This window comes from Ambystoma mexicanum, chromosome 10, assembly GCF_040938575.1.
Source record: "Ambystoma mexicanum isolate Mex_15411 chromosome 10, UKY_AmexF1_1, whole genome shotgun sequence".
In the NCBI taxonomy this organism is placed as follows: Eukaryota; Metazoa; Chordata; class Amphibia; order Caudata; family Ambystomatidae; genus Ambystoma; species Ambystoma mexicanum.
In genome coordinates, this window is record NC_090932.1 from 1,538,901,779 (window position 1) to 1,538,929,268 (window position 27,490).

Below are 27,490 nucleotides of genomic sequence, written 5' to 3' on the forward strand. Positions count from 1 at the left end.
ATGAGGCTCTTTCCTTCAGTTTTCCCTAACTGCAGTACTTTTTCTTGTCCACGCTCTTGTGTTCTGGGTTATAACCAGCCTTGGAGAAGCAGATGGCGGCAGCGCGGTCGCACTCACAGATGAACGCCTTGCACTCATTGTTTTTACCTGGGGAAATAAGAGAAGGAGATGTAAAGAGTTGCGTGTTACCTGATGGTGAGAGTAGACCTGGGGCTAGAGGACTAATGGCAGAGAATAAAGTTAGGGTTCCCGTTTCTGTCATATCGTTGGTGACACCACTTAACTTAAATGCACTAAGACGACTCTTAATAAAGGTGTTTCAACGCAACAGAAGAGCTACATTTTTAACAACTCCTGTGTGCTTTTGGTTGGGAGACCAGTGCCAACAACACAGTTGCACAAAATGTTTTCAGCTAAATCTGAAATTCAAATAGGAAGAAGATGGATTACATCAGCTGATGAATCAGAATGGGTGAAAGAGCCTCCCTGAGATACAATGTTGCTAGACCATCAGGGATACGCCGCATATCAGCAGGGATGATGGCCAAGGACCATTGGGATGCGTTCCTGCAAGATCATGAGGGATGTTCAAGAGTCTGTTGGATATATACGCCTTCAAGACTCGGAGGGAAGGCCAAGAACCTTTGGGATACACATAACTGCAAGATCCGGAGGGGAGGAGAGTATCTGGGATAGGCTGTTCCGGGTGTATGGGGATAGTAACAGAGAGTACAGGGCATCCTTCAAGGAATGGGAGGGTAAATGCTTCTGCCGGTGGTACGTACTGCTGCAGGTAATGGTGTTTCCAGAGCACGTGTGGCTATAGATCTCAGTGTAGGGGTTGTCAAAAATACCGCCACAGCTGGGATGCTTCATAGCTTGGGAGTAGCAGTTGTCATGTACCTCACAGCATCTGTAAAGGAATGGAAGAAATTGTACAATAAATCTTCAGTGCTGCAACACTGGGTATTTAAGCCACATAACAGGAAGTGTGTGTCTGTCTGTGTGTGTGTGTGTGTGTGTGTGTGTGTGTATGAAATTGACTAGCATGCACACATAATGAACAGATAAAGACAGGCACAATGACAGGCACGCTTGCACTTGCAGGAAGAACCAGTCACTCCCCATCTCTGTGTAATATTGATCTGGTTAAGGGCAAGGTAAGCGCTGGAGTGTGTCCAGGTGCTCTCTCAATACTGATGAGCTGCTCATAACTCAGAAGGAGCCCAAAGATTCCATTAATAATTTGGTAAATAATTGTGGCCAAGAATTGCTATTAATCTTCATCTCAATTGAGGATTGAGGGTTGACACTGATTATCAAGTCCTCCTTGGAGTCTATGTCTAATATCGCCCCACAGACATTTTTCAAGCCTTTGCAATCCAAAGATTGTCAGACATTTGACCCTGTTGAGACCTCACAGACTTTCATAATACCCTACAATTATCTTGTCCTCTTGTTGTTACTGTTCTGTAGAGATTACAAGCATTGATGTGTAGAATTGCTAAATTATGTCTACAGGTGAATGTTGTGAAATCTACGTTCCTTTTTTGTTTATTGCACTGAGAGGTACACATTAGGGTCAATTAATGTAGAACTCTTATGAGAAAACACTTTTTAGTTCTGGCAGGTGTGCTGTTAGTTTTTAATGCAGACAGACAGGGTGGTGTTGTGAGGCAATGGCAGGCAGCCATACCATATCTTCCTTTTAAAACACTATATCCAAGCAGTACATCATGAATAGTCAATGGGCGTTGAGAAAACATTCTCCGCTAAGCAAACATCTATTGATCATATTCTGTAATCCAACCAACCCTAAAACCACCATCAATATAATCTTCATCTATCGCCAGCCCAACAATGCCAGTCACCCCGACTTGGACATACCGTTACTGATCACACCACTCCTTAAACCAGCCACCAAATGCATCATCCTAGGCATCATTAACTTGGGATTTAAGGACATGGCTGACACCAAAGCCACTGCCCCTGCTCTTGCCCTGGAAGACATGAGCTTCACCCAAATAATAGATGACCCCACACACACCAAAGCCATATACTGGACTGGCTTCTCACATCCAATGCTACTGCAGACATCACTGCCATCTACGAAGTCCTGTGGTCAAACCACTCCTTAATCCTCTTCAACCTAGTTACCTCCACCCCTGTCACCAACCAGACCCCAAGCTAAGTCCCTTACTTGACAGAAACACCAATAAACTGCCACACGAGGCGCTACAGCCCACCTTGACAGCCATGCTGTAAACATGCCCCCCATCTTCAATTTGAACCCCTGTGATATTGCAAATCAATATCACGATTGCCTGCTTACCACCATTGACAAACACTCCCCCAGCCGGACTAAAACGCCGAAATCCTGCATAAGTAATAACTATTGGTTCAATGACGACATCACCTCCCTGCGTAGAAACAAAAAAGCTCTGGAACACCTCTAAAAAAAGAAACCCTCCCATAGCAACAGCATCGCCTTCGTCACAGCAGTACAAAAGTACAAGACCGCCGTCATAACCACCAAAGCTAATGCGTTTAATGAACTCATTTATAATGCTGGTTCCAATACCAAAGAACTTTTTGCCATCCTAAAGGAATTAGACACTCACATCCCCACCGCACCTCCCGTCCCTTGCTGACAAATCTTTGTGCACCACCATACAAAATGCCTTAGCTCACAAATGCTCCTCCCTACAAGTGAAAATCAGCGTTAAAAAGGCCAACCTCTCTCCCAAAGCACCCATCGGCACCAGACTGAACTTCCCCCTGAAGAACCATGCCGCCAACATTGCCCCTTTCAAATTTAATAAAGTTACTCAAGAGGAAGTGCTTGCCACCATCCGCGCTTTAAAACCTTCCAACTGCAAAGAGGATGCTTACCTAACACATGTAGTTAACTCTGTGCACCTACATTGGCCCCCATAATTACAAATTTTGTCAATGCCTCCTTCCTTACCAATGAAGTCCCACCCAATATTAAATCAGCCTGGATCACCCCACTACTTAAAAAACACCCTCTTGACCACTTTATCCCAATCAACTACAGGCCTATCACCGAAGTCCTCTTTCTACGCAAGATACTGGACCGTATGGCCTACACCCAAGTTCAGTATTTCCTAGAACATACCCATTTGCTTGGAACAAGGCAATCAGGCTTCCACCCAAAACACAGCGCAGAAACAGCCCTACTGGATCTCAAAAACCAAATGGATCTCATCAGGGACTCAGGACACACAGGCATACTACTACTACTGGATGTATCCGCCGCCTTCAAACTAGTCGACCATGGCACACTGTGTCAGCATCTCAGTCTGCACTTTCACTTCTCACTGGAGGCCTCTGCCTGGATTCAGTCCTTCCGCAGTGAACGGACCACTAGAGTGTTCACAGGGGAAGCTGCTGCTGACCCTATACCAGCGTCCCTAGGGGTACAGCAGGGATCTTGCCTCTCACGCATGCTCTACAATACTTACACCAAACCCTTTTTCGACCTCTGGATTCCTTGGGTGTCATCTACACCAACTTTGCGGACGACACCCAAATACTCATTCCCATCACAGATAACTCCTAGGACACCGTCACGACAATTCCATCTACAGTACTATAAAAAAAAAATCTGGATGGCTACACACAACCTTTGCTTCAATGATGAGAAAACCGAGCTCTTTATTGTGGGCTCTCCATTTCGTCTTAAAAACCTTGACCCATCTTTCTCCTTCATCTGCATTGGTGGTATCACAATCCCTGTTGGGAAACAGATTAAACCCTGGGAGTACACCTTGAGGCAGCTCTAACCATGACAAAACACATAAATACCCTTTTGTCACCCACGGCCTACACTTTGTAACTCATTTCACTGAACAGACAATTCCTGACTCGTACCAACTGCCTTACACTTGCACATGCTCTTATCCCATCAAAATTGGACTATTGCAATGTGCTGCTCATGGGCCCCTCTGCCATCAACCTAACCAAACTGCAGCTACTGCAGAACAAAGCATTTGGAGCCGCACTTAGGTTTAAGGGTTCAGACCATACCTCTGCCATCAGACGAGAGGTACACTGGATGCCAGTTAAAGCATGCATCGAGTTCAAAACCCTATCCCTGGTACACAAATGCATATACAAAGTAGCACCCACTTTCCTCAATTACACAATCACTCAGAAACCACTAGGTAGAGTCCTCAGATCCAATGCCAGTATCTCCCTGGTCACCCCCCCGTTTTAGACATAAAAAGGCAGGAGGCTGTAGCTTTGCCGTTACCACACCCACCCTCTGGAACACCCTCCGGATGGACATCAAAAATGAGCAATCGTACAATGTATTAAAAAAACCTGTCAAAACATAACCTGATGATATATGTTTAACAATGCCCTGATACCCCAGGGTTTGGGTTGTTATATAAATGTCATCCACCTCCAACTCCCTAAGGGTCAGGCGCTTCTCCAAGCAACTAGTTGGTGGTAGATCTCTTGCTTCGGTTGTGGCCTCCCTCTCGAACAGCCTTCCTGAAACTTGAGGAGAACCATCTCCGGTTCAGGAAGCACCTCAAGACCTTCCTCTTTGCTTCTGCTTTCTCTCCTCCTTTGCCCTGCTGAACTCCTGACTGAAACTGCACTGGTCACCTGGCTACCCTCTGATCCCTGACCCAGGTCCCCTCCCCCGCCAGCTGCACACCTGCACTGCCTCCTGGGCAACCCCTGCTCTTGGGGGCTGTTTCTGTATCCCTACAGACCCCCAGCTCTTGACACTTGATGACTGCACTTACCCCTGCACTTGCCACTAGCTGGCTGCACTTTTACCTACTGTTTTTATTTATTCTTACTGTTGATCTTGTGCATTGTATTGCTCTGACCCCTTCCCTGTCCTCTCCGCACTTTTCCTTTCCCCCCTCCACTGCGCGTGTGCGATCTCAATGTTTCCTGGCCTAGTAAAATCGTTTTCTTTGTCTTCCCTATGTTCCCCCTCCCTGCTTCGTCATGCCTTGAAACACATGTGTATAGGCACGTGATAAATGCCTTATCATATCATAAGTAGATAAATAAAGTCACTGCGGTGGGGCCAACTACATTAGCTTCAGACCCCACTTGCAAGACAATCCTGGCTACGCCTCTGCCAATAGGTTGCTTTAGCACTAACTCTGAGCCTTTCGCTGACGTGCTGGGCGGAGTAGCCACAGGGGTCATGCGCCTACACCAGCTTTGTGATGCTCGGCCTGGACACGCTATATGGGGGATCCTCTGGACCACATCCCAGCTCTGTGGCAGAGGACTGTCACAGGCTATGTGCCCATTCTTTGTCGGCCACTTGAATGAATGCCCCCAAAAAAGAATTCAGTGTAGTGCTCTAAAATCTGTTGTAGTAGCATAGTGTCTCCGGATCGGCCTGTAGGACATGGTAGTAAAGTGAGACTTACTTTTATTGAAAGGTTGCTTTGGGCGGGTATGGGCAAGCAGAGAGCTTGTAGCAGCGAGATGCTTTCTGTCTACTGATCCTGTTTGGGTTCATGCCATTTCCTCATCAACTAGATAAATAATTGACCTTTGTTAACTTCAGAGGTGAGCATTTTCTGCATCTCAATAGTTTATATTTTGGGATGTACTTGACAATGACATACTCACTTAAGTCTCACAGTCAAATTGTTAATAACCTTTCAACAGATAGTCGAGCCCCAAACAAGGCACACCTTTCTTGTAAACTACAGTATTTGCAGAGTTTCAGGGCTTACACCCACAGTTTGATTCCAGCTTGATACTCTGATCTTCGTCCTGATTCAACATTTGCATAATTCTTTTAATTTGCGTTAGCTAAAGATAAATGCCACAGGTGCGTACTTTATGATGGTGCAATTGTGGTATGCCTACTTTGGCCGGGGGTGCAAGGCACAAAGTTGTTGCAACAAAAGATCAAATCAAATTCCAGTTGAAATATGTGATGTGATATTGTACATAAATTCCACCATGTCAAATATGTCTACCCAGAGTTTACGTTTTTCACCAATGTATTATTCATTCTTTCTGTTTGGCCATCTGACTTCCGATGAAAAGCTGAGGAGACGTGTGATTCCATCTTCAAAAAATGACCAAAGGTTACAGGTGGCAGATGGCAGGGGCAACGGACGTCAGGAGAACTGTAATACCACTGGCAGGAAAGAAGGCAAACGGGAACCCCACTTGGCTGCAGCCAAGTACCAGAGAAGCAAACTAGAGCTAAACAAGAAAGAAGACTTGAAGGAGAACATGGAAGGCGACAAGAGCTTGACTGCTACCAAAATCAAGAAGGTGCTAAAGAAGTAAGGTGAAAGGACCCACAGAACGAAATGCAGTGAAAAGCACAAAGCTGCAAAGCTCTTTCCCCTACCCCAACTGAGCATACATGCTAGAGAAATCAGATGGGGACGGGGCAGCGACCACAGAAGACGGTGGAACTTCACCCATGCGAGAGAGCCAAATCTACCAACTCCCTGCCACCAAAGCAAACTCTGTGCAGCCCTTACTGAGCAACGCTGTCTCACTTCAAGCATGTTGGTGAGATGCTATGATGGGTGGGCAGCCATGACAAAAGGCATTAAAAAAACAATTAGATTGCATAACTCGTACAGAAATGTGAGCACCACGCTGTGGAATGAGACATTTTGGAGAAAAGAATCCCCAGAACGAGAGTCGCAGCTCCTCCGCGGCACTGTAAGATCTGTAGCGAAAACCAAAACTAGTCTGTGCCATGGCTCCTTAGGAACTAGGAATGGTTACCATAATCCCCACAGTTTGTATGCAGTACTCCATTTGCCTGCTGAAACATTCCACATGAATGGACATGTTCTTCAGTTTCTCAATACATTGATGGCAACTAGAAACAAGAGGCTATCAAATATGTGCCTTTTTGCGTTCCTGGGTGCCCTGTCATGTCATCAAATCCAGGTCCCAATTCAGAGGTCAGCACAAAATTAGAAATGTGTTGTTCGTGGAGGAACAGCACTTTTCTTAAAAGCATCATATTCAGTGGATGAAAGAATGTGGTGTTTGGACTTCAAAGCCTCAACTCTTAGATTGTGCTTGATTTATGGCCTGACAATGACCCTAGTAACCATCATTAATGCACGTCAGACACCGCAAGGGCATTTTCCTTCGCAGAGGCCAACTTGTGCATGTTAAAAAAGTATCACTAGAGAGAAAATTGGTGTCTGTACCAGGTTTTATGGGCGCTTCAGTTATAATAACTCGTTATACACATTAGTTGGAACAGCTGCAGAGCCTTGCATCAAATAGGCTACCCCTTTCTACAGCCTTAAACAGTTACAAACATATGGGCAAAGCTCAATGCGCTCGTCCCAATTCTTTGATCAACGAAGTACTCGTTTTTTGTAGAAATAGCCTGTTTAATTTAGACGACAAAAGATAGTTTTCACGAAAGTATTTTCTATTATTTATCTCAATGCATTCCTCCTCTACAATTGCCTAATTTAGACAACAAAAGATAGTTTTCACGAAAGTAATTTTTCCTATTGATCTCAATGCATTCCTCCTCTACAATTGCCAACACATGTTTCGACCATTCTGGTCTTCTTCAAGGCAAAACTTAAACAGTGTTCAAATTGCTCGTAATTATTCTGTACATTACCAGAATGATCCAATCATCAATGGTCACATGAATAAATTAACGTGACATGTGATTGAAATAATTCATAATCATTTGAACCAAGTTAAAAGAGAGGGGTTACATAAGGCAACACATATACATTGCATCATGTTAAACAATGAATAATCCATTTATTCTTCCCTTTTTTCATTACAATCATTGTTTAATATGATCAAAGTGGCCCCAGGTAATAAAGAAATATTCATGCATGGAAATGCTACTGCTTGATCTCTTAGTAACATCTCCAGGGATATCACCGCCCACCCTCCCATTAGCCACGACTAGCCTCAAGTCCCCCAAACATTGCACCCAGTGTTTATATGTCGCAGTTGACTGTCTAGTACATACATGTCCACTCTTTTACAGGTAATGCGTTACACGCTGCCCAAGATGCTATGGTCAGCTGAGATAAGGGTTGTATTCGTAAAAGAGGCCTTTATGGTAGGTACATGCATTCATGCAACCTGTCCGCTTCAATACCTCATACGGATTAGCTCCAGAGAAGCTACTTTAATTTGGAGTTTAAAGAAGCCTGCCTCTTCCTTTATTTATAGAAGTAATGTCAAGTCTAATTTGTTATTCATTTTCCCTAGAGATCTCGAAACAATTTTGGGATTTTAAAAAAAATATGAAATAAGATAACTATATACCTGCCACTTTCATTTGAACAAGAAAGCCATGTTACAATGTGTTTTTGTGTTTTATCACAAAGTATAGCCAATTTATACATGTATCTTACTTCAACACCTTTACTGATGCCTTAGACTTAAAAGTCTTATTCCCACTCCTTGTCAGGCCACTCTCTCCTCTCATCCCACTTGGGTCTCTTTGGCCCTCTGACCACACCCCGAAAAGCCCTGCCAAACTCTTTCACTAATATCCGCCCAATGAAACGAGTGTCAGCTGCTGCCTTCGCTTCCCCCTTCATCTCCCTGCCCCCTACCTCAGTTTCTTCCTTTGATTCTGCTCTCAGCGACCGCCACATGTCCATCACCAATACTCTTGACATTCTTGCCCCAGTCATGAGGATCCACCTCAAGGTCTCTTCTAAACAGGCTTCCCCTTGCTCATCCAAGACCATCAAGGACAACATGGGCTCTCTTGCCCCGCACTTGCTGATTTCTACAATCATTATTTTGCCACTGGATCTATCCCCTCCTCCCTTAAGCACTCCCTTGTGCGCCCCCTCCTGAAAAAACCTTCAGCAGACCCTACCTGTCCTGCCAACTACCGCCCTATTTCCATCACCCCCTTCCTGGGGAAGCTGCTGGAGAAGCTGGCATTGCCCCAGCTCAACTTGCACACTGAAATTGTTGGTGGTCTCCACGATCATCAATCTGGATTCCGAGCATCTAGAGGCACAGAAACTGCTCTTCTGAACACCCCTGAAGAACTGCTTGCATATCAGGACTCCAACTCCCCAGCTGTCCTCACCCTTCTCGATCTCTCCTTTGCCTTTGACACGGTCAACCATTTCATCCTCATGCAAAGGCTCCACAATATCCTTGGTATCTCGGAATGGGAACTGGACTGGCTGACATCCTTCCTAACTGACTGCTCTTCCCAAGTCATCCTGGGCACCTCCTCATCATCTACTTCCTTCGCCACCTGTGGTTTCCTGCATGGTTCTATCCTCTCCACATGGCTCTTTAACATCTCCCTTGCTCAGCTTGCAACCATCATCTCCTCCTTTTCCTCCAATTTCCTGTGTTGGTACAACGTTCATTCATCGCTGAAAAAACGAATCGAAAAATATGGGGGGTGGGAGACTAAGGGAATATAAGGGGTAGGGGTGATGGGAGGATTGAGACCAAATAAAAAGGGAAGGGGTTTGGTGGGTAAACCCCCCAAATAAACAAAAGAAATTCGATGAGTTTTTTCAGCAAAAAGATTTTGGCAAAAAAATCAGCAAAAACAAATCTGGGAATGAATCAGCAGATGACACACAACTCTTTTTCAAACTTCCTGCTGACCCTCTTTCACCCTCTATCATCCCTGACTGCCTATCTGCTATCCAGTCCTGGTGCACCTCCACCAATCTACGTGCTGCGGCCATCTCCCGATGGAGGAAAAAAACCAAAAAACATCTGCACCCTGGTAAATCCTGGGGTGCGAATGGCTTTCAGCCCCTTGGCAGGGGGCTGACATGGCCGGTAACGGCCCACAGCCCTCGCTGAGGCCCTCACTTTGCTTGGACCTAGCTTGGTAAGGGCTCTCGGCCCATTACCTGCAGCACATTCTTATCTTAGTAATTAGCCACCTGGATTCCTCTGTCATCCTATTTTTTAGCCTCCCTTTCTGCTCCTTCTCTCTGCTCAACAAAGAGCTCAGCTTTGCCTACCACGCCCTACATTCGTCCCCGCTCTTCACCCGTGTCCAAAGACTGACTTGCTGCAGGTTGTCTTTAATTGAAAAACCAATGTCTCCTTAAATTTCTACTGGTTGACTGCCCTCCTCCCACACCTAGCGCAGACTATCATTTGCTATACTTCCCTGTACACCGTATGCTGTTCTTCACTCCCCAGTCTCTATGGGCCTCATTACAGGTCGGGCGGTCCGGAATTAACAGTGGCGGTTAACCCGCCGGCACCGTTAATTCCGGACCGCCCGATCCCGACTCCTGCAGGCAGGAGGTGATGTTCCCGCCAGGTCTGACCTGGCGGGTTTAACACCGCCCGCCTGCAGGCGGACGTGGAAACACCGGCACCATCACAAGATGGTGCCGGTGTTTCCACTTCCCCATTCCCTTTGAGTCCTATGGGCTCAATGGGAATGGGGATTTACAGAATTCCGCTTCTGGAATTCCCGGGACACCAGGGTCGTAATGTCCTGGTATTTCCGGGAGTCACGGATGCTAATACGAGTCCGGCGGTAACCGAGGTGGTAAAACCGCCTGGTTACCGCCGGACTCGTAATGAGGCCCTATGTCCCCATCGTCTGTGTGCTCTCTCTCGCTTAGACTTCTTTTTCCTCTTTGCCTCCCTTCACTGGGACACCCTACATGTTAACATCACTACTACCCTCCACTTTTTCAGGTCCTCTCTTGCGCTCCTCCTACTCATCCAAGAAAGTGCTGCCTCTTCCTACGTCCTTATTACTCCTACTCTCTGACCCTCCTGCTCACTATTCCTAACCTGCCCAAAACTAGATCTGTTCTATGTGTTTGTCCTGTCCCCGGTCCCTGCGACATGTCTCCCTCCATCGTCCACCAGCCAGCAACCACCTCTTTGTCCCTGTGTTGTGCAGCACTGACCCTGGATAACCTGCTGACTGGTCATCACTTTTGTAAGTGTTACTGGTAGAAACAACTGCATCCTCAATTAACAGCAACTAGCTGACATCACATGAAATTGCTGGTCTTCACGTGTGGGTTTTAGTGCGTCTTTTCCATTCAGTATTCCTCTGATGCACTGCCAGTTAGAGAGGACTGGCTAAAACTCTAGGCATGTGCAGAAGACCTGCTGAGGACCTGGGTGCAGAGACTTCCAGGGATCAGACAGATATAAGAAAGGTGCTAAACCAAGTCATGGTTGCTAGGTCGCCTTGAGTGAGTAGGGCGCTATATCCCCAAAGGAGTGTGAAGCGAGTGAGGCGCTATAGCCCCGAGACTAGAAGTTGAGAGTCAGCCTGGACAGAAGATTTAGAACTGGGGGCAGTTGCAAGGCCACTGAGGCAAGCCCTCCACTAGTACCCATACCAGGGGAGGAAATACTAACCCGGAAGTACCCAGGTGAAGGGAGAATGCACGCACTTGTTGCCGAGAGACGGATTCCACAATGGAAAGAGGGGGAACTCTAGGCCCTGCCAAACATAGCAATCATAGAACCCCTGAGGGATGAGGGGTCCATTCATCACCAGTGTCCTGAAGACGACACAAGGCCAAGGTAAAGGCAAAGAGAAGCCAGAACGGCACCTGCTGGGAGAACTAGATCAACCAACAATCAAAAAAGTGTTCTTGGGCACTATAACTTCGGAGACTGCGAGCGAGACTGAGGGCCTCATTACAAGTTCGGCGGTAGCCTTGCCGGTAAAACCAGCAGGCAGCCGCCGAACTTGTGAATTTTACCAGCACTGGGGAATGGGCAATTACCGGGTCATTACAGCCCCACCGGACCCGGTATTTTCCCATACCCGGGCGCTGGTAAAAAATGCTCCCATTCCCATTTGAGTCTCATAAGGCTCAATGGGAATGGGGAGGCCGGATGCACCAGAAACATTTAGAATGGTCGGACCTGGTGGGTGAAAAGGCACCCGCAAGCAGAACTTGTAGTTTGCCGGTACGGTAACTATGGTACCGGCAAGCTTACCAGTACCGTAGTTACCGGACCAGCAAACTTGTAATGAGGCCCTCTGAGTTACTAACATTTAGGCACTGGAAAGGACTTTTTAGTAGGTCCTTGCAGACTAGGTTGTTCATGCATTTACTCTTACCCTACCCTGACACTTTGCGGCAATAGACGACCCTTGTGTGTTACGCGCTTTCTAATAGGTGTTGCCCAACCACTCTCTCTTTAATCAATTTGTTGAACCAACATTTTGTGTTTCTGTGTTGTTACCACTTCGTCACACCTACTACAGAGCCATGTTCACACCTTAGCGGTGGTAAACAGAGACCCTAACTCTCTTTATTTAAATGGTGAATCACGTATCGAATCTATGTATAAATCCAGTGGCAAAAGCATTGAAGTTTGCTATCCATCTATTTCTATTTATTTATTTTTTACAGTTATAAAGCGCACAAAGCAGCCCTTGGGCATCGTGGCGCTGTTACATGAAAGGCTTGCTTAGTTACACATGAATGACAGTCTGTCTGTGGTTTGTGGGTTACAGAGAACCTAATACAAGACATAGCGGTTACAAAGTATAGTGTTACAGAGGATAGAAGAGTCTATGGCTCAGGGGGTTACCCAGCTACAGCTATTACATTCGTGAACAAAGGTAGCAAAGGGGGGAACCTAAGGGTGGTGCGTGGACTAGTTCAAGAACCTCATTTTCAGGGCTTTGCAGAAGGCAAGGTGCAAGGTCTCATTCCTTGGGATAGTTGGGAGGGCATTCCATTGTCTTGGGGCTATGAAAGGGACTTGCTGACACTCATAATTATCTTAGGATCAACTGGTTTCAGTCGAAATATCCATTTAAGGGTTTCATCAGGATCTAAATTCCCATCTACTCAAGTTGCCATAAACTTACTCAGAGGTCCCTCAATTAAGAATGTTGTGCAATGGTTGCTGTGTGCCATGGCATTACAGACCGGAAATTCATTTCTAGATTCCGATTATTAATTCTGCGCCATCAGTCGCTGCTGCAGGGCCAGAATGGGCCACTGAGTATCACTTCGACTAAGCCTCTCCTTGAGTATCACAGAGACTAACCCCTTCCAAAGCGAAAGGACATCCTGTGTCTGCAACACTATTCATTGTGGTGCTGATGCACAGAGAAGATCACGCCGGGGACAGGTGGGGGACTGTGGGGTAGACGCAGGAGCAGATGCCGCAACGTCTCTTGGGCTGGCATTCAAGGACAGATGCTGAGAAACTACAGCGAGCATAGAAAGTGGGTATAAATGTACAGTGTGAGAAATAGCAGCTACTCATGGGTAGAGAGACTAGAATCAGACTGTGCAGTGAAAGAGGGCAATAACAGAAGGCCATAACAGGAGGTCGTAAAAGAGAACCTGGCTATAAACAGCATACCGGGGAAGTTAAAATGATTTAATCAGTAAGAACTTGGGAACTAAAAAGGTACATGAGGCAATAAGGAAGGACTTGGACAACAATAAGTCCAAGGGGTAAACATGGGCACAGGGCAAAGCATGCCATGTGCTATTAAAATGATTGAGGCAATAACAAAAAGGAAGGGCAATAAAATGCCAATGGCCAATACAAGGGCACAAGACGGAGGCCATGCAATAGATAAGGACAGGGGACAATAAACCACAGTACAATTAAGTACTGGGGTAATAGAAAAATTGATAGGTAATAAAAAAAGGATACAATCTATGAGTGTAATATAAAATGACATGAGGCAATACAATGAGATGGGGGTAAAAATGAAGGACAAGCAAGACACATAACATTAAAAACAGGCTATGCCAATAAAAAGGGCAGGTTATGCTAAGTTCCTTGCTGCTGTGCACACGCTACCAGCGACCCTGAAGAAAGAGAGAGAGGGCAGAAGAGAAAGCATGGTAACCAGGTGAACGGGAAATGAAAACCGGATAGGGGGGGCGGGAGACCAGGTCCGGGCGCCAAGAGAGCAGGGAAGTGTGGGGTCAGGGTGCCCACCACCCAGAATCCACAGACAGCACCGGATCTCTACTTCGATCTTTAAGATCATGTCTTGGCAAAGGCTTGATTGGAAATTACAGGGGCGGAAAGAGGGGAGCCTGGCAGGTCCACACACCTTCCTTTGACTGATCAGTGCGGGGTTCTTGAAGCAAGGGTATGCCATCCATGCTGTAAATTACAGGGGCGGAAAGAGGGGAGTCTGGCGGGTCCACACACCTTCCTTTGACTGATCAGTGCGGGGTTCTTGAAGCAGGAGTATGCAAGCCATGCTGGAAATTACAGGGGCGGAAAGAGGGGAGCCTGGCAGGTCCACACACCTTCTTTTGACTGATCAGTGCGGGGTTCTTCAAGCAGGGGTATGCCAGCCATGCTGGAAATTACAGGGGCGGAAAGAGGGGTGCCTGGCAGGTCCACACATCTTCCTTTGACAGATCAGTGCGGGGTTCTTGAAGCAGGGGCCTGCCAGTCATGCTGGAAATTACAGGGCGGAAAGAGGGGAGCCTGGCAGGTCCACACATCTTCCTTTGACAGATCAGTGCGGGGTTCTTGAAGCAGGGGTCTGCCAGCCATGCTGGAAATTACAGGGGCGGAAAGAGGGGAGCCTGGCAGGTCCACACATCTTCCTTTGACAGATCAGTGCGGGGTTCTTGAAGCAGGGGTCTGCCAGCCATGCTGGAAATTACAGGGGCGGAAAGAGGGGAGCCTGGCAGGTCCACACATCTTCCTTTGACAGATCAGTGCGGGGTTCTTGAAGCAGGGGTATGCCAGCCATGATAGGATGAATCCTCGCCAGGCTCCTGAAGTAGCGCCTTGGCACCACCCAATGTCTCTGGCTTTTAAAGATGTTAGGATGGCGGGGTCGGGGAGAGTTTAGAGACAGATCGGGCCGATAGCACTCTACTGCACTTCACATACATGGAATAGTCTGATATTGGGGTCAATATCAGATCCCACTAGGTAAGAGCAGACATTGCAAGGCTTGCATCACCGCAGCAGCGCGATTGCGCCATCCTACCCTGACTGGAAGAGAGCAGCTGCGCATGAAGCGGGAGGGGTGAAGCATGAGATCAGGGGGTTAAAGTGCCCCAAATGCACACAATGAAGATACACATGGTCACCTGGTATTTCATTCTCTCGATCCTGCTGCACTGTACAATTTCCGTCCAATTTCTCTTCTTCCTTACCCTTCTAAAATTCGAGAGCGACTTGTTTCTTCTCAAATCCGCTCCTCTCTCGATCTGCATAATCTTCTCCATTCTTATGGATCAGGTTTCCGCTCTGGCTCCTCGACTGAGACCGCTCCTCTTTCTGTTTTAAATTACATTCTTCATGGCCGTCACCATGACCTCTCCTCGATTTTTGTTTTGCTGGACCTTAGTGCAGCTTTGACACAGTGGCTCACTCTATTCTTCTTACTACACTTTCATCGCTAGGATTTTATGACACTGCTCTTTAGTGGTTTCTTTCATAGAGTCACAGATCCTTCGAAGGGTTCTACATCCCAGGCGTATCCTCTTTCCTACAGTGCCCCTCAGGGCTCTGTCTTAGGCCCTTTTCTATTTTCTCTCTGTACATCACCTGTATCTTCCCTAACTTTTTATTTTGGCTTCCTGGTACATCTAGACACTGATGACACACAGATGCTCATTTATTTTCCTTCATGTAACAATATGATAGGATGGGTTATTTATAACATGCTTTATACCCAGAGGTTTCTATGCACGGAGCCGGGGTCGAACCTGTGCTGCTCCGTGTCGTTTTGCTTCCAATGTGGCATGTTGCCCCTGAGCTATCCTCACGAGACTCTTTCCATCAGCGTCTCTCTTCCTGTCTCTCTGCTGTTGATTCATGGATCTCTTTTCGCTTCTCCTGTCTCAATCCCGAAAAACTGAGATCTTGATTTCCTCAGCTACTGTCTCTATTCTTCCTCCTCCGGCCATTTCTTTTCCCCTCATTCATCGTCCTGTTGGTCATCAAGCGCGAAGTCTTGGATTTCTCTTTAAGTCTTCTTTTTCACTGCAACCTCAAATTGCTTCCATTGCACAATTGTGTCGGTTTCATCTTTATAATATCAAAAAGATTCAGCATCTTCTAACTTTTGCCTCCACTAAAATACTCGTCCAAACTATTGCCCCAGCTCTTCTTAACTATTTCTGCTGTCTTTACGTCGGCCTCTCTAACTATGCTGTTCCTCCTTTGCCTTCAATTCGACATTCTTCCCGACGGATTTTGCTTTGTTTACCCTGGTCAGCTAGTATTTCTCCCTACTCGGATCCTCTTCAATAGCTCTCAACTAAGCAGCGCCTGAGTTCCAGTTCCACTATTTAGGTTTTAAAAGTATCCATGTCCTGGCCCCCTTTTACCTATGCGCCTTGATGTCATTGTGCCATTGTACTCGAGAAGTGGTTCTTCCTCTCGTCTTTCAGTTCTTTGTCCACTTTGTGCTTCCTCTTGATTCCACTCTTTTCCCCTCTTCTTTGGAATGCCCTCCCTCTACAGATTTGATACTGTCCTACTTGTCTCACTTTTAAAAATGCCTTAAACTTTCATCTTTTACAGTCTTAACTTCCCTTTCCTTTGACAAATTCTCGTGTGGTTGCTATTTTTTGGATTCCGTGTTTACCTTTACGTTAACTGTACTGTTTGGATCAATGTGATTATTGCGACCACCTTTATTACGACGGCCGAAAATGCCGATATATATATATTTTTTATGTTTAAACCCTACTTACACCACATACATATGCAGGGGGAGACCCCCATACACACCCATATTACCATTATATTACATAGCCCCCCACATTTATATATATGTTGTAAGGGGGGGTCTAAAAAGAAAGTCCGCATTTTCGGCCGTCGTAATTGTGAGGACGACATTTTGGGCCATTACCTACTGTATTTATACTGTCTACCGCCTTTGGATAAAATCGTTATGTATGCTTTTTAAAATGAATAAATAAAATAATATGATTTCATAAACGTTACAGGGTCTTTTTTAAAGCAAAAAACAGAGGACCTTGCAGCAATGAAACCTTTATTTGGCTGACTCCATATTTTGGTCTACTGACAAAAATATGGAGTTCCCCTAATTCATGTGTCATTGCGGTAAGATCCTCTGTTTTGTTTAACAACCTGCACAGCTTGGTTGACTAACATGGTATTTTTAACATGCATTTATAAATGCACTCAGTCTGCAGTCTTGTGGGTCTGTGTGGTCATGAATATCGTCTGCGACTGGCAACATGTACATTATGCACCATTGAGGGCACCTTAGCCGATATATGTACAGCACCAATCTACCATATCAAGTCCCTTTCAAGGAGGAAGAAACGGCTCAGAAGAACGACGTGGAAGGCGTGTGTGTCCTGCTCGAAGTAAGGCAACAGTAGGCAGCTGCTTAGGACACCTGTAGGTTGGGAAGAAGAGTTTGGCTATTCAATGGGCCCCATATGGACCATGCGTCAGTGAAGAGCATGGACAAATGTCCTTTTGACTTGGGTCATTCGTGTAAGAAGCCCGTCAAACATGCACGCAAGTTAGTGATCAATACCCCTAACAAATGTTAGTGTAGAGAAGGTGGATGTAATTAAGGCAGTACACATTGCTTTACAGAGCACGACCTTTAAAAGGCAAGAAGGATTTAATGACTGTTTATTCAAGAAAAACAGGTCTAGGTCGCCACATTTAGTACAGATACAGATTATCAATGGACAATTAGATGCCAATTCCGAGAGGATATTGACAAATTCAGCTAACGATAGCTGCGACTGAGCTTTCAATGTCTCCTGGAAGACGTAGATTCTGTTCTACAGTTGAAGCAAGGTTTACACTTGATATGTGATGGTAACTCATTGAACAGAGTGGGGACACTGACATATAAACCACATGCATCTACTACATGCATCTACATGGTTGCACTGCAATAACCATACTCATGCACCACCATGAGCTGTATCATCTCTTAAATATTATAGGTTAACAGATGATATGGATGTTTCTGTTTTCTTTAAGTCCTGATGAAGGTCACAAAAATGTAAGGAGATGGAATCCAAGGTTGGTCGATCCCTTTTATAGAAAAAGCAGTAATACTGATTTCTTGGAAGTCTGAGAAGTGCTCATGAAGGTATTGTACAGTGTCATGATACACTTGTTGGTCGTGTAACCTTGATGTCTGTTTGCCACTGTTGACTAAATGTGTAACTATCCTATCACGATTTGGATTTAAATGTATGCTGATCAACTGTGTCTTATCTACTTGTGCTCGACGTTTCTCTTGAAATTCAATGATCTCAAGTTCTACTAACTGAGCTCCATAAAACAAGGCATCCTAAGGAGGAGATATTGATCGCACCGAACTTCTCTACTTTGAAATCACAAAGCGGTGCTGCCCAATAAAATACTTGAATCCTCACAGGATTGCTGAAATTAATTGTGCAACCAAGGCTTCATGGGGGGCCCTTCACCTGAAAGTGACACCCAATTGTTCCATGTGTCGAGTTGTGCTCTTTAAAGAGGTGTGAGCAGCAGAGTGAGGTTGCAGACAGCGGCAGACCGGAGTCTTTCTGCTGTTTCTCCACTTTTTTTTTCCCAGCGTACCCATCTACGAAAAGGCCTCCCACCCGCGGAGCGGCCGCGGAGTGAGCAGCAGAGTGAGGTTGCAGACAGCGGCAGACCGGAGTCTTTCTGCTGTTTCTCCACTTTTTTTTTCCCAGCGTACCCATCTACAAAGAGGCCTCCCACCCGCGGAGCGGCCGCGGAGTGAGCAGCAGAGTGAGGTTGCAGACAGCGGCAGACCGGAGTCTTTCTGCTGTTTCTCCACTTTTTTTTTCCCAGCGTACCCATCTACAAAGAGGCCTCCCACCCGCGGAGCGGCCGCGGAGTGAGCAGCAGAGTGAGGTTGCAGACAGCGGCAGACCGGAGTCTTTCTGCTGTTTCTCCACTTTTTTTTTCCCAGCGTACCCATCTACAAAGAGGCCTCCCACCCGCGGAGCGGCCGCGGAGTGAGCAGCAGAGTGAGGTTGCAGACAGCGGCAGACCGGAGTCTTTCTGCTGTTTCTCCACTTTTTTTTTCCCAGCGTACCCATCTACAAAGAGGCCTCCCACCCGCGGAGCGGCCGCGGAGTGAGCAGCAGAGTGAGGTTGCAGACAGCGGCAGACCGGAGTCTTTCTGCTGTTTCTCCACTTTTTTTTTCCCAGCGTACCCATCTACAAAGAGGCCTCCCACCCGCGGAGCGGCCGCGGAGTGAGCAGCAGAGTGAGGTTGCAGACAGCGGCAGACCGCGGTTTGAGCGAGGACTAAGGGACAAGCCACCGACATGGATATATACCCGTGTACAGATGAGCCTGTGAGGACTACTGCTGTGATGCACCGTGTGAACGAACAGTCAACTACAAGGGCGGAGATACCCCAACCAGGTACGGCACCCCTTACCCATCACATGTGGGGAGCGGTGGATCCCGCTGATTTCTCAGTTCTTCCAGCTGCTCGTCCGATTTCTCCGCCTCTCATGCCGGAAAAGTCACCCCTCCATGAAACCCGTCTTCCCGTTATCCTACCTACTTCCCTTACCCCTTCCCCGCCTTTCCCTCTCCTTACCTGTTCGACTTTGGAGGCGGAGACTGTAACAAATCAACGGGTACTCAGGCCTTTGAAGGAGTCTGGTCCGGGAAGAGGACCCCTTCGGAAGCGTGGAGAGAAGAGCATTGCTCTCAAGCGGGTGCCGAAGCGCACTATCTCGTCTGGTCAAGCAGAGCCTTCTGAGACACCCAAACTCAAGACCGCGAGACTCCTGCTGGACACTTCCTGCAACGAAGCGTCCTGCCGCATACTGGAAACGGACCAAGGCAGGCCTTCGTTCTTGATGGACTTGAGAGACAACTCGCTAGCAGAGACTCAGCGGGGAAGAACTATCGTACCGCCGATGCTGCCCCCCGGAGATGAACGTGTGTGCCAAGAGGGGGAGGTGAACCAGATTACCAGAAATCGCACAGCTTGTGAGCCATTGCCTACCGCTGAAACGAATCGCAACAGCCCCAAGAGAGAAAAAGACCAACCTGAGGCACTTGCGGGACAACGCCCAAGGACGATAGCGACCACCGACGACGAGTCTTCAAAACATCTAATTATCAAGGACAGTGACCAAGACGCCACGCCCAAGCTGTCGGAGCCTGCAACGAGAATCCTATGTGCTGCGCAAATTCATACTGCATCAGCACTAGATAATCAACAGCGCCAGGCAAAGGAACCCTGGCTGATGACATCCGGGGCTAATGATAAATCTGGAGAAGCACACAATTGCAAAATTGCCCATCGAAATCCGGCGGTTTTTGATCACTCAGAGGATGGAACTACTGAGGATATCGAAACCGCTGCGGAACCGGGCACTGCAACTAAGACCCTGGTAAAACCGACCGTCGCATACTTTCAAATGAAAACTCAATCGAAAAAGAAACAAGAAAAAACGGGAACGGACAACGAGAGGCTGGACATTTCATCCTTAACGACGATCTGCAAACCGCACCGCTATAATCACAACAAAGCGAGAAGTAGAATGGCCCCAAGACCGAAAGCTCCATCAAAAAAGAAACTAGGGCCAAAAACCGGTCCCATTAAAGGCGGCATAGTGGCAGCCATGAATGACTTTTTTAGATTGAAATTGGAGGCAAATCTAAATCAAGGTCACGAGTTGTCCGACAATGAAATTCTTGAGAGTCTAGGCGAAGCAGAAACAAATATATTAAGATCTGAGTGCCTTATAACAGAGACCACTGCGAGTCCAGACTTAATGACCAGTTTATCAGATAAAGCACAAGGAGGGTCCTCTACCCCCCTAAGATGGCATTATTCTAACAATCATAAGAAGAGGTTTGACTTTGGTGAGTCAATGGGAAAGACCACTGAAATACGTTCCCAAGCTCTACCGGAGGCTGAACTAAGGACAGAAAAGGAGAGAACTGAAGAAGAGATCTTGACCCTAGAGCCGAATACATACCTACATGAAACTACAATCATAGAAGGTAGCTCTACCAAAGAACCACGAGATATGGATACGAAAAGTGTTAACAACAAGAGTCCACAAGCCGACGAGAAGCTAGTGATAGACGTCGGAGCAGTGTTGCTTCCAGCCGAACAAGGCCTAATTGTTTCCCCAAAGGAACATGAGATCAACAGGGAAAAAACAAACCTACTGCATCGAGCACGATCTGTGACGCGGTATTTTGAGGAAACTCAACGGTCTCCTTCACTAAATCTCGTGCAGCAAAATAGGGACCAATCAACATTAATGTCGTCAGTGACGATAGCAATGGCACCATTCACAAAGATGTACGAGACTATTAACGACACGCTTCGGGACCAGATGTATATGCTCTCAGCAATGCAATCTAAATTGCAATATTTGGAAGGTTACATAATGGGGACCCAAAACCCTGAAATGGAAAAAATCACGCAAAAAAAAGGACAGGCTCCATCTTGCAGCTGCGCTATTGCCTATGGATTCCATCCTCCAGCTGAGGAGCCAGAGAACAAACAATCACAAAATCCCATTACGGATCAGATAGCCCTCGCTATCAGACAGGACGAAACGGCTGAGCCACTGGCCCACGATGACAGAACCACCTACATCTCCAACATCGAACAAGGCGAAGAGCCACTGGACGATATTATTGCTATCCTGGACGAAGGAGAGAACTATATGGTGACGGAAAACGAAGCAGGCACGTCGGGGGCAAATCAAGAAACAGCTAATCCCTTTTCCTACATCAAGACCGGGGGAAAATTGGGGAACCCCAGTAAAAACACCACTGTAAAGCCAAAGAACTTTACATTTGGAATATTCTCGCAACAAAAATCAATTGTCAACCAAACTTCGAAGAAGGATGTGAACAGATCAACCACTTCTTTGGTCTCTCAAATACCTCCGAAGCAGTCAAAGGTTGACGTTAGGAAAAATGGTCTTGCAAAGAGAGCAGTGAAGAAAACAGTTACTCGAAGTACTGAGGAGAGTGAAAAGCGACCCAACCGTGCAAAGGAAAAAGAACCAGTCCTCATGGTTCTGGAGCAATTAGACGGGAGTATTGCTATTGGGGATGAGACAGGATCCGAAATTCATCCAACAAAATCGTCAAAGAGAAAAATCCACAGAGCGATCATGGACTCTCCCAAAAACGAACCGCCGCACAAGGTCTTTATGTACGAAATTCCTGATTCTCCAATAGAAGCATCAGTGAAAACTCATAGACCGCAAAAAGTAGACTATATATCCACCCGGAGCTCAAGGCCTAGCATCCAGAAAGAACAAAGATCAATCGAGAGACGCAGACACGACACAAACATATGGAAGGAAAATAAAACCCGGTCTATTCCAGCTCACACTCGAGGACAGGTGGACCCAGGAGAGCGGAAAAAGGCTCGTAACTCTAGCCTTGAAAACAAAAAAAAAAAGACCTCAGATTCTTACCTCCAATATATCACTGAGGTGAACCAGAAAAAAAAAGGAGAAAGCACATTAGAACAAGACCAAGAACGGAAAAAAGCAGCAAAGCAAATCCTAACCGCCCATATGTTAAGACTGAAAAATATCAACTCAAAGCAAGAGGATATAACTATGAACAGATCAAATATTCTAAAAATTCTGACTCGAATTACAAGTTTGAAGAAGATTGGAAATAAAGACCTGTGGATAGTAGAACCAAGCACCATCGGGAGAACTGACTATTCTTATATACATCTCTACTCGGAAAATACTAAACGATACATACTGAGAGAATCCGAAAACCTACTTTCCATGGGATTTGAAGTAACGGATCCGAAACAGGCTAACATAAAAAAGGACCTATCTACGCGAACCGAAAGAGTCAAGAGAAACACAGAGGCCACCCTGCAAAAGAGCACTAGATACATCAGCAAAATGCCTCATGCACAACCTGGCCGAACGAACCGAAGTCCACTGAATTTAAGAAACGGAGCGGATAACCAGAAAGAGAGAAAAAGATCTGAGATAACTCCTCAAAAAGACACGCACCGGGAGCAAAACACTCTACGAATTAAACGACCCCAACATTCCAACTGTAATAACTGGTCTCCCAACAACGATGACAGACTAAGTTCAAACGAAGTGGAATCTTGGACATGGCACAGAACCGAAGCATCAAACCACAAAAATTACTAGCAACGATCGAGAGGAATGAAGACCCATACGTGCTTGGGAAAGCCAAAAGAACGAAAAACACAATTTCCATCGCCACATCCATTAAGATTTGGCAGTTGGAACACGAGAGGTTTTGCACACTTAACAAGAGAAACCGATGTTAATCTGGGAATTTTCGATGCACTTTGCCTCCAGGAGACTTGGCTAACCACTAAACCCCAACTAGATGGTTACGACATAGTTTTCACGTGTGCTAGAAAAGGTGAATCGGGAAGACCATCAGCTGGCCTCATTATCGCCATTAGAGCAGGATCAGGCCTGGAAATTTTCAAAACACTACAAACTCCTTATTGGATGCAAGCCGTGCTTCTTACAAGAAAATCCGTCACACTGAATCAAAAGGAAAGCTCGATTCTTTTGGTCAACGTTTATTGGAACCCTCAGGTAACAACCAACGAAGACCTCCTCAACGAACTTCAAAACGCTTTTGAGGAAGCACAGAAGATATGGGATGATCACAGTACCATTATAGGCGGGGATTTCAATGCCATATGTGAAGGAATTGGCAACCGCTCTACATCGCTAAACCTAAAGTCTCCCGTGCGGGAGAGAGGTATTTTTCTGGACAAGATCATGGCCGAACGAGACATGCACAATCTTCACTGGCAGCGAAACAAAGCAAATCTGGCAATTCCTTCATGGCAACGAGACGATCAAAAAGGAACAATAGACCATATTTTCGTCTCGAGAGACATCTTGCCAGAGATTTGCTCCTTTACAATCAGGCCAACAACTTTCAGTGACCACAATCTCTTGGTGATAGAAGTTTGGGCCACCAAATCCCAAACGATTCTGAACAATCTGCCACTGGAGATAACAGAAAAAGGTAAGCGAGTCAAAATATCTGCAAAGGGCATACGGGAACTGGAAGCCCAATTCGCTGGCTCTCAAATTACAGGATCAACAGTGTCTAAAAGAAAAGAGTTGGACCTTGACTACACACCCCTGCTAACCAGATTTCTAATGGAACCAGCTAAAGCATCGGTGGAGAAGAAAGACCAATCTTATCCCCATGCTTACAACAAAGATCTGGTAATGAAAAGGAAGGAACTTAGAAGACTCAAAAGATTAGCACAAAGAACTCCATCCTCAGAGAACAACGAAAAGTGGCTAAAATCGGCCCGGCACTACAGAAGCTGGCTTCACAACCATCGCTACCAGCTATACCTGAACGATTCTCAGCAAATGCTGTCAACCATCTGTGGCAAGAAGCCTAAAGAGTTCTGGAACTTGATCAAAGGAACACAAAAGAATACCAACGAGAGCATCCAGAACAACGTGGGCGAGGCACGCTGGATCGATCATTTTTCAAAATTATTTGCTCCCACTAGTGAAGTGAACGTAACTGAAACTCCGACGAGCGACCGCCACAAAAAGACAAGCCCATGGTCTATCCCTGACGATAAAGAGTCTATCCTAGACAAATTAAAAAAACTAAATAACTCGAGGGCTCCAGGACCTGACGGGATCAGCAACATGGAATTAAAAAAAAATCCTGAATGCTGGGCCAACATCATGAGCGAACTCTTCTCCAACTGTAACAGTAAAAGAGCAATACCACCAACATGGCGAAAAGCCAATATTGTGCCCATTTACAAGAGAGGTGCGACAGACGATCCGAACCAATACAGGCCCATCGCCCTCTTGGACGTAATGGGGAAAGTTTTTGCGTCCTTGGCCCTAGACGCGTTCCAAGAATGGACGCGTTCGTCAAAAGCAATGGACCCATTCCAGAACGGTTTTATCAGAAACTCTGGAACTTCAACAAACATCCTACTCATGAGTGTGCTAAAGGGAAAGGCTCTTCAAAGTGGCAACCCAATCTATATCGTTTTCATCGATCTGGTACAAGCGTTTGACCAGGTAGATAGGGAACGCTTATGGGCGAAACTGGAATCTAAAGGCTGTCCGGAGTCAATTTTAAATCCAATCAAGGCTTTACATCAAGAAACATCAATCCGAGTTCGTCTAAGTGCAGACGGCCGACTCTCGGAAGAAATTGTAACAGCACGTGGAGTCAAGCAGGGTTGCCCTTTGGCTCCATCGCTGTACAACTCTTACATCGCCGATTATGAAGATTCCACTCTTACGATCAGACACTTTCCCCCGACAATGGGAGGGGAGAAGATAGACCGTCTACTGTACGCGGATGATATCATCCTGATGGATTTAACCCCTATAGGTCTTCAACGACAACTGGACAACATGGTAGCATATATGTCGAAAAACAACTTATGCCTTAACACCGCAAAGACCAAAGTGCTTACCCTGGGGAGACCCTCAAAGTGGAACTCTAAGTTTACTTGGCATTGTGATGGAAGGAAGCTGGAAAGAGTGGAAGCCTTTAAATACCTTGGGATTGTAATCAGTAACGATAAAGAGGAAAAACCCGCGCTTGAAACACTCTGGACAAAGTTGAAAAATCTCACAGCCCAAGCTAAGGCCGTGGACAAGAAACACGGCCGTTTTTCGATTGTACCCATCGTGAGATTTTACAAAGCCAAGGTTGTTCCTACCCTAGTTTATGGGATGGACGCAATGCTGCTAGCTCCGAACACCATCTGGGAGAAACTGGAAGCTTTTTTCTGGCGAAAGGTTCTCGGTTTAGCCCAATCCACTCCAATCGCACTAATAAGACGAGAGCTATGCATTTCCTCACTGTTGGCAATAAGACTGAGAGCCACCTTGATGTTATACCGCAAGGTAATAAACAATCCAGAAGTCAAAGTATTGGACCTCATACGGAAAGAACTTAACGAGGGAAACAATCGGGCGCTTGTAAGCTGGGAGCAATCCAACCGGAAAATGTTGGAAGAACTGGATCTCTCTGTTGAAACACTCATACACAATCCAAATCGAGTGTCGCAAAAACTTTTAGAAGCAGATTGGATCCATACCCAAGAAATGGCCTGGTCGTATTCCACCACAGCAAAATTACCAACTGCTCCAATGAAGCTAAACGACATGCGGGGCTATCTACTGAGGTTTCCAGATAAGAACTTAAGTCGTCTGTTCCTAAGATTTAAGCTGAACCAAATAAAAACCAACGAAATTTTGGCACTACGCAAGCAAGTACCATCAAGTTCCTGCCGCTTCTGCCAATCGATAAATGCCATCGAAAGCACAAAACATCTGCTAATGGAATGTACTGGGCTCAAAACGAAAAGAGATAGATACCTTGCAGTCCCATTGAAAAATTACCTCACCCTCGACGAAGAAAACCTCTGGATACTCCTGACGAACGGGAACAACATTAGATGCGTTATAGGAGTAACACTCTTCCTTAAATCCTTGACGCTCGAGTAGGAGGATTTCCCTTAAGGCTAAGCCTACTAAACAAAGACACTTCTAAAAAGAATTCGGACATTTGATATATGAAGACTATCATTCCTATATTTTTGTAAAAATTGTGATACAATTAAAAACAAAATAATAAAAAAAAAAAAATAAAAAAAAAAAAAAAGAGGTGTCCTTGCCTAGAATGACAAACAACATACAACAGCCAAAATAATAATCATAATAATTATTATTAACAGCCAGAATGTAAGTGCAAGAGAAACGTATAGAGGGACTTATAGTTAGACATGCGGAAAGTCTGTGAGAGAGTAAGAGAGAAAAAAAGGGACCTAGAATGCTAGATACCGGTGGAGCCCAAGAGTCATGAGAATATGGGGGCAAGAGGAGGGTAAAGAAAAAGTCAAGCTAAGAGAAGAACACAATGGTGATACAGGGAAGTGGGCAGCAGGAAAAGCAGCTGGTTTAGAGGACATGCATTTACTCACTTGTCAAGAGCATCGAGCGGGGTCCCGCTGCCTCCCAGGCCGCAGTAACACCCATAGCCGTTGTAGTCCAAAAGGGGGACACTGGATGGAATGGTGCACTTTATCATGGCCCGGAACTGCCACAGAGCCTTGATGTCCGGGGTGCCATTCTGAGCGGCAGCCACTGCAGGGGAAGAACAAATTCCATGTCAGGTGCCCTGCCACCTCTAGCATCACAAAGGAAGGGTGTGTGGGGACCCTCTAGAGCTGCAACCATACCCTGGGAGCACCTCCAGTATGGCACAGCAGGATGGCCAGTAAGCAAACACCCACAGTTGGGTGGTGAACTACCCATACCACCGGCGGTAAAGATCATTCCATGTGGTGGTGGTATTATCACCTTTAACTCAGGCAAACCTGTAATGCAGCACATTCACTCTGATTTCTAAAGCTGGCCAATTAGTATACTTGACTCCTACACATTTCACAAGATGGAGTCTGCATGACTGCAGGAGTCATCAGCAGAGGCGAGCAGATGGTAGGTGTGTTACCTGACAGGAGTAGAGCCAGTACGATGGTCTTCAT

At 46.1% G+C, this 27,490-nt stretch overlaps 1 protein-coding gene across 1 annotated transcript; it reads right to left on the reverse strand.

Moving 5' to 3' along the window:
* Positions 1-25: 25 nt before the first annotated feature.
* Positions 26-27,490, reverse strand: LOC138492532 (phospholipase A2, minor isoenzyme-like). The gene is made up of 4 exons (XM_069619750.1): positions 27,457-27,490; positions 26,927-27,089; positions 786-913; positions 26-147 (listed from the first exon to the last, which is right to left on the reverse strand). Exons 1-4 carry the CDS (start codon positions 27,488-27,490, stop codon positions 26-28), a joined length of 447 nt encoding a protein of 148 aa, XP_069475851.1.

Excerpts from the sequence above, each read along its gene's own strand:
- LOC138492532 (XM_069619750.1), bottom strand. The coding sequence starts at position 27,490 with ATGAAGACCATCGTACTGGCTCTACTCCTGTCAG. Across the intron at positions 27,090-27,456 it reads ACTGGCTCTACTCCTGTCAG|TGGCTGCCGCTCAGAATGGC; the intron begins GTAACACACCTA and ends CTTCCCCTGCAG. Across the intron at positions 148-785 it reads AAACACCATTACCTGCAGCA|GTAAAAACAATGAGTGCAAG; the intron begins GTACGTACCACC and ends TTATTTCCCCAG.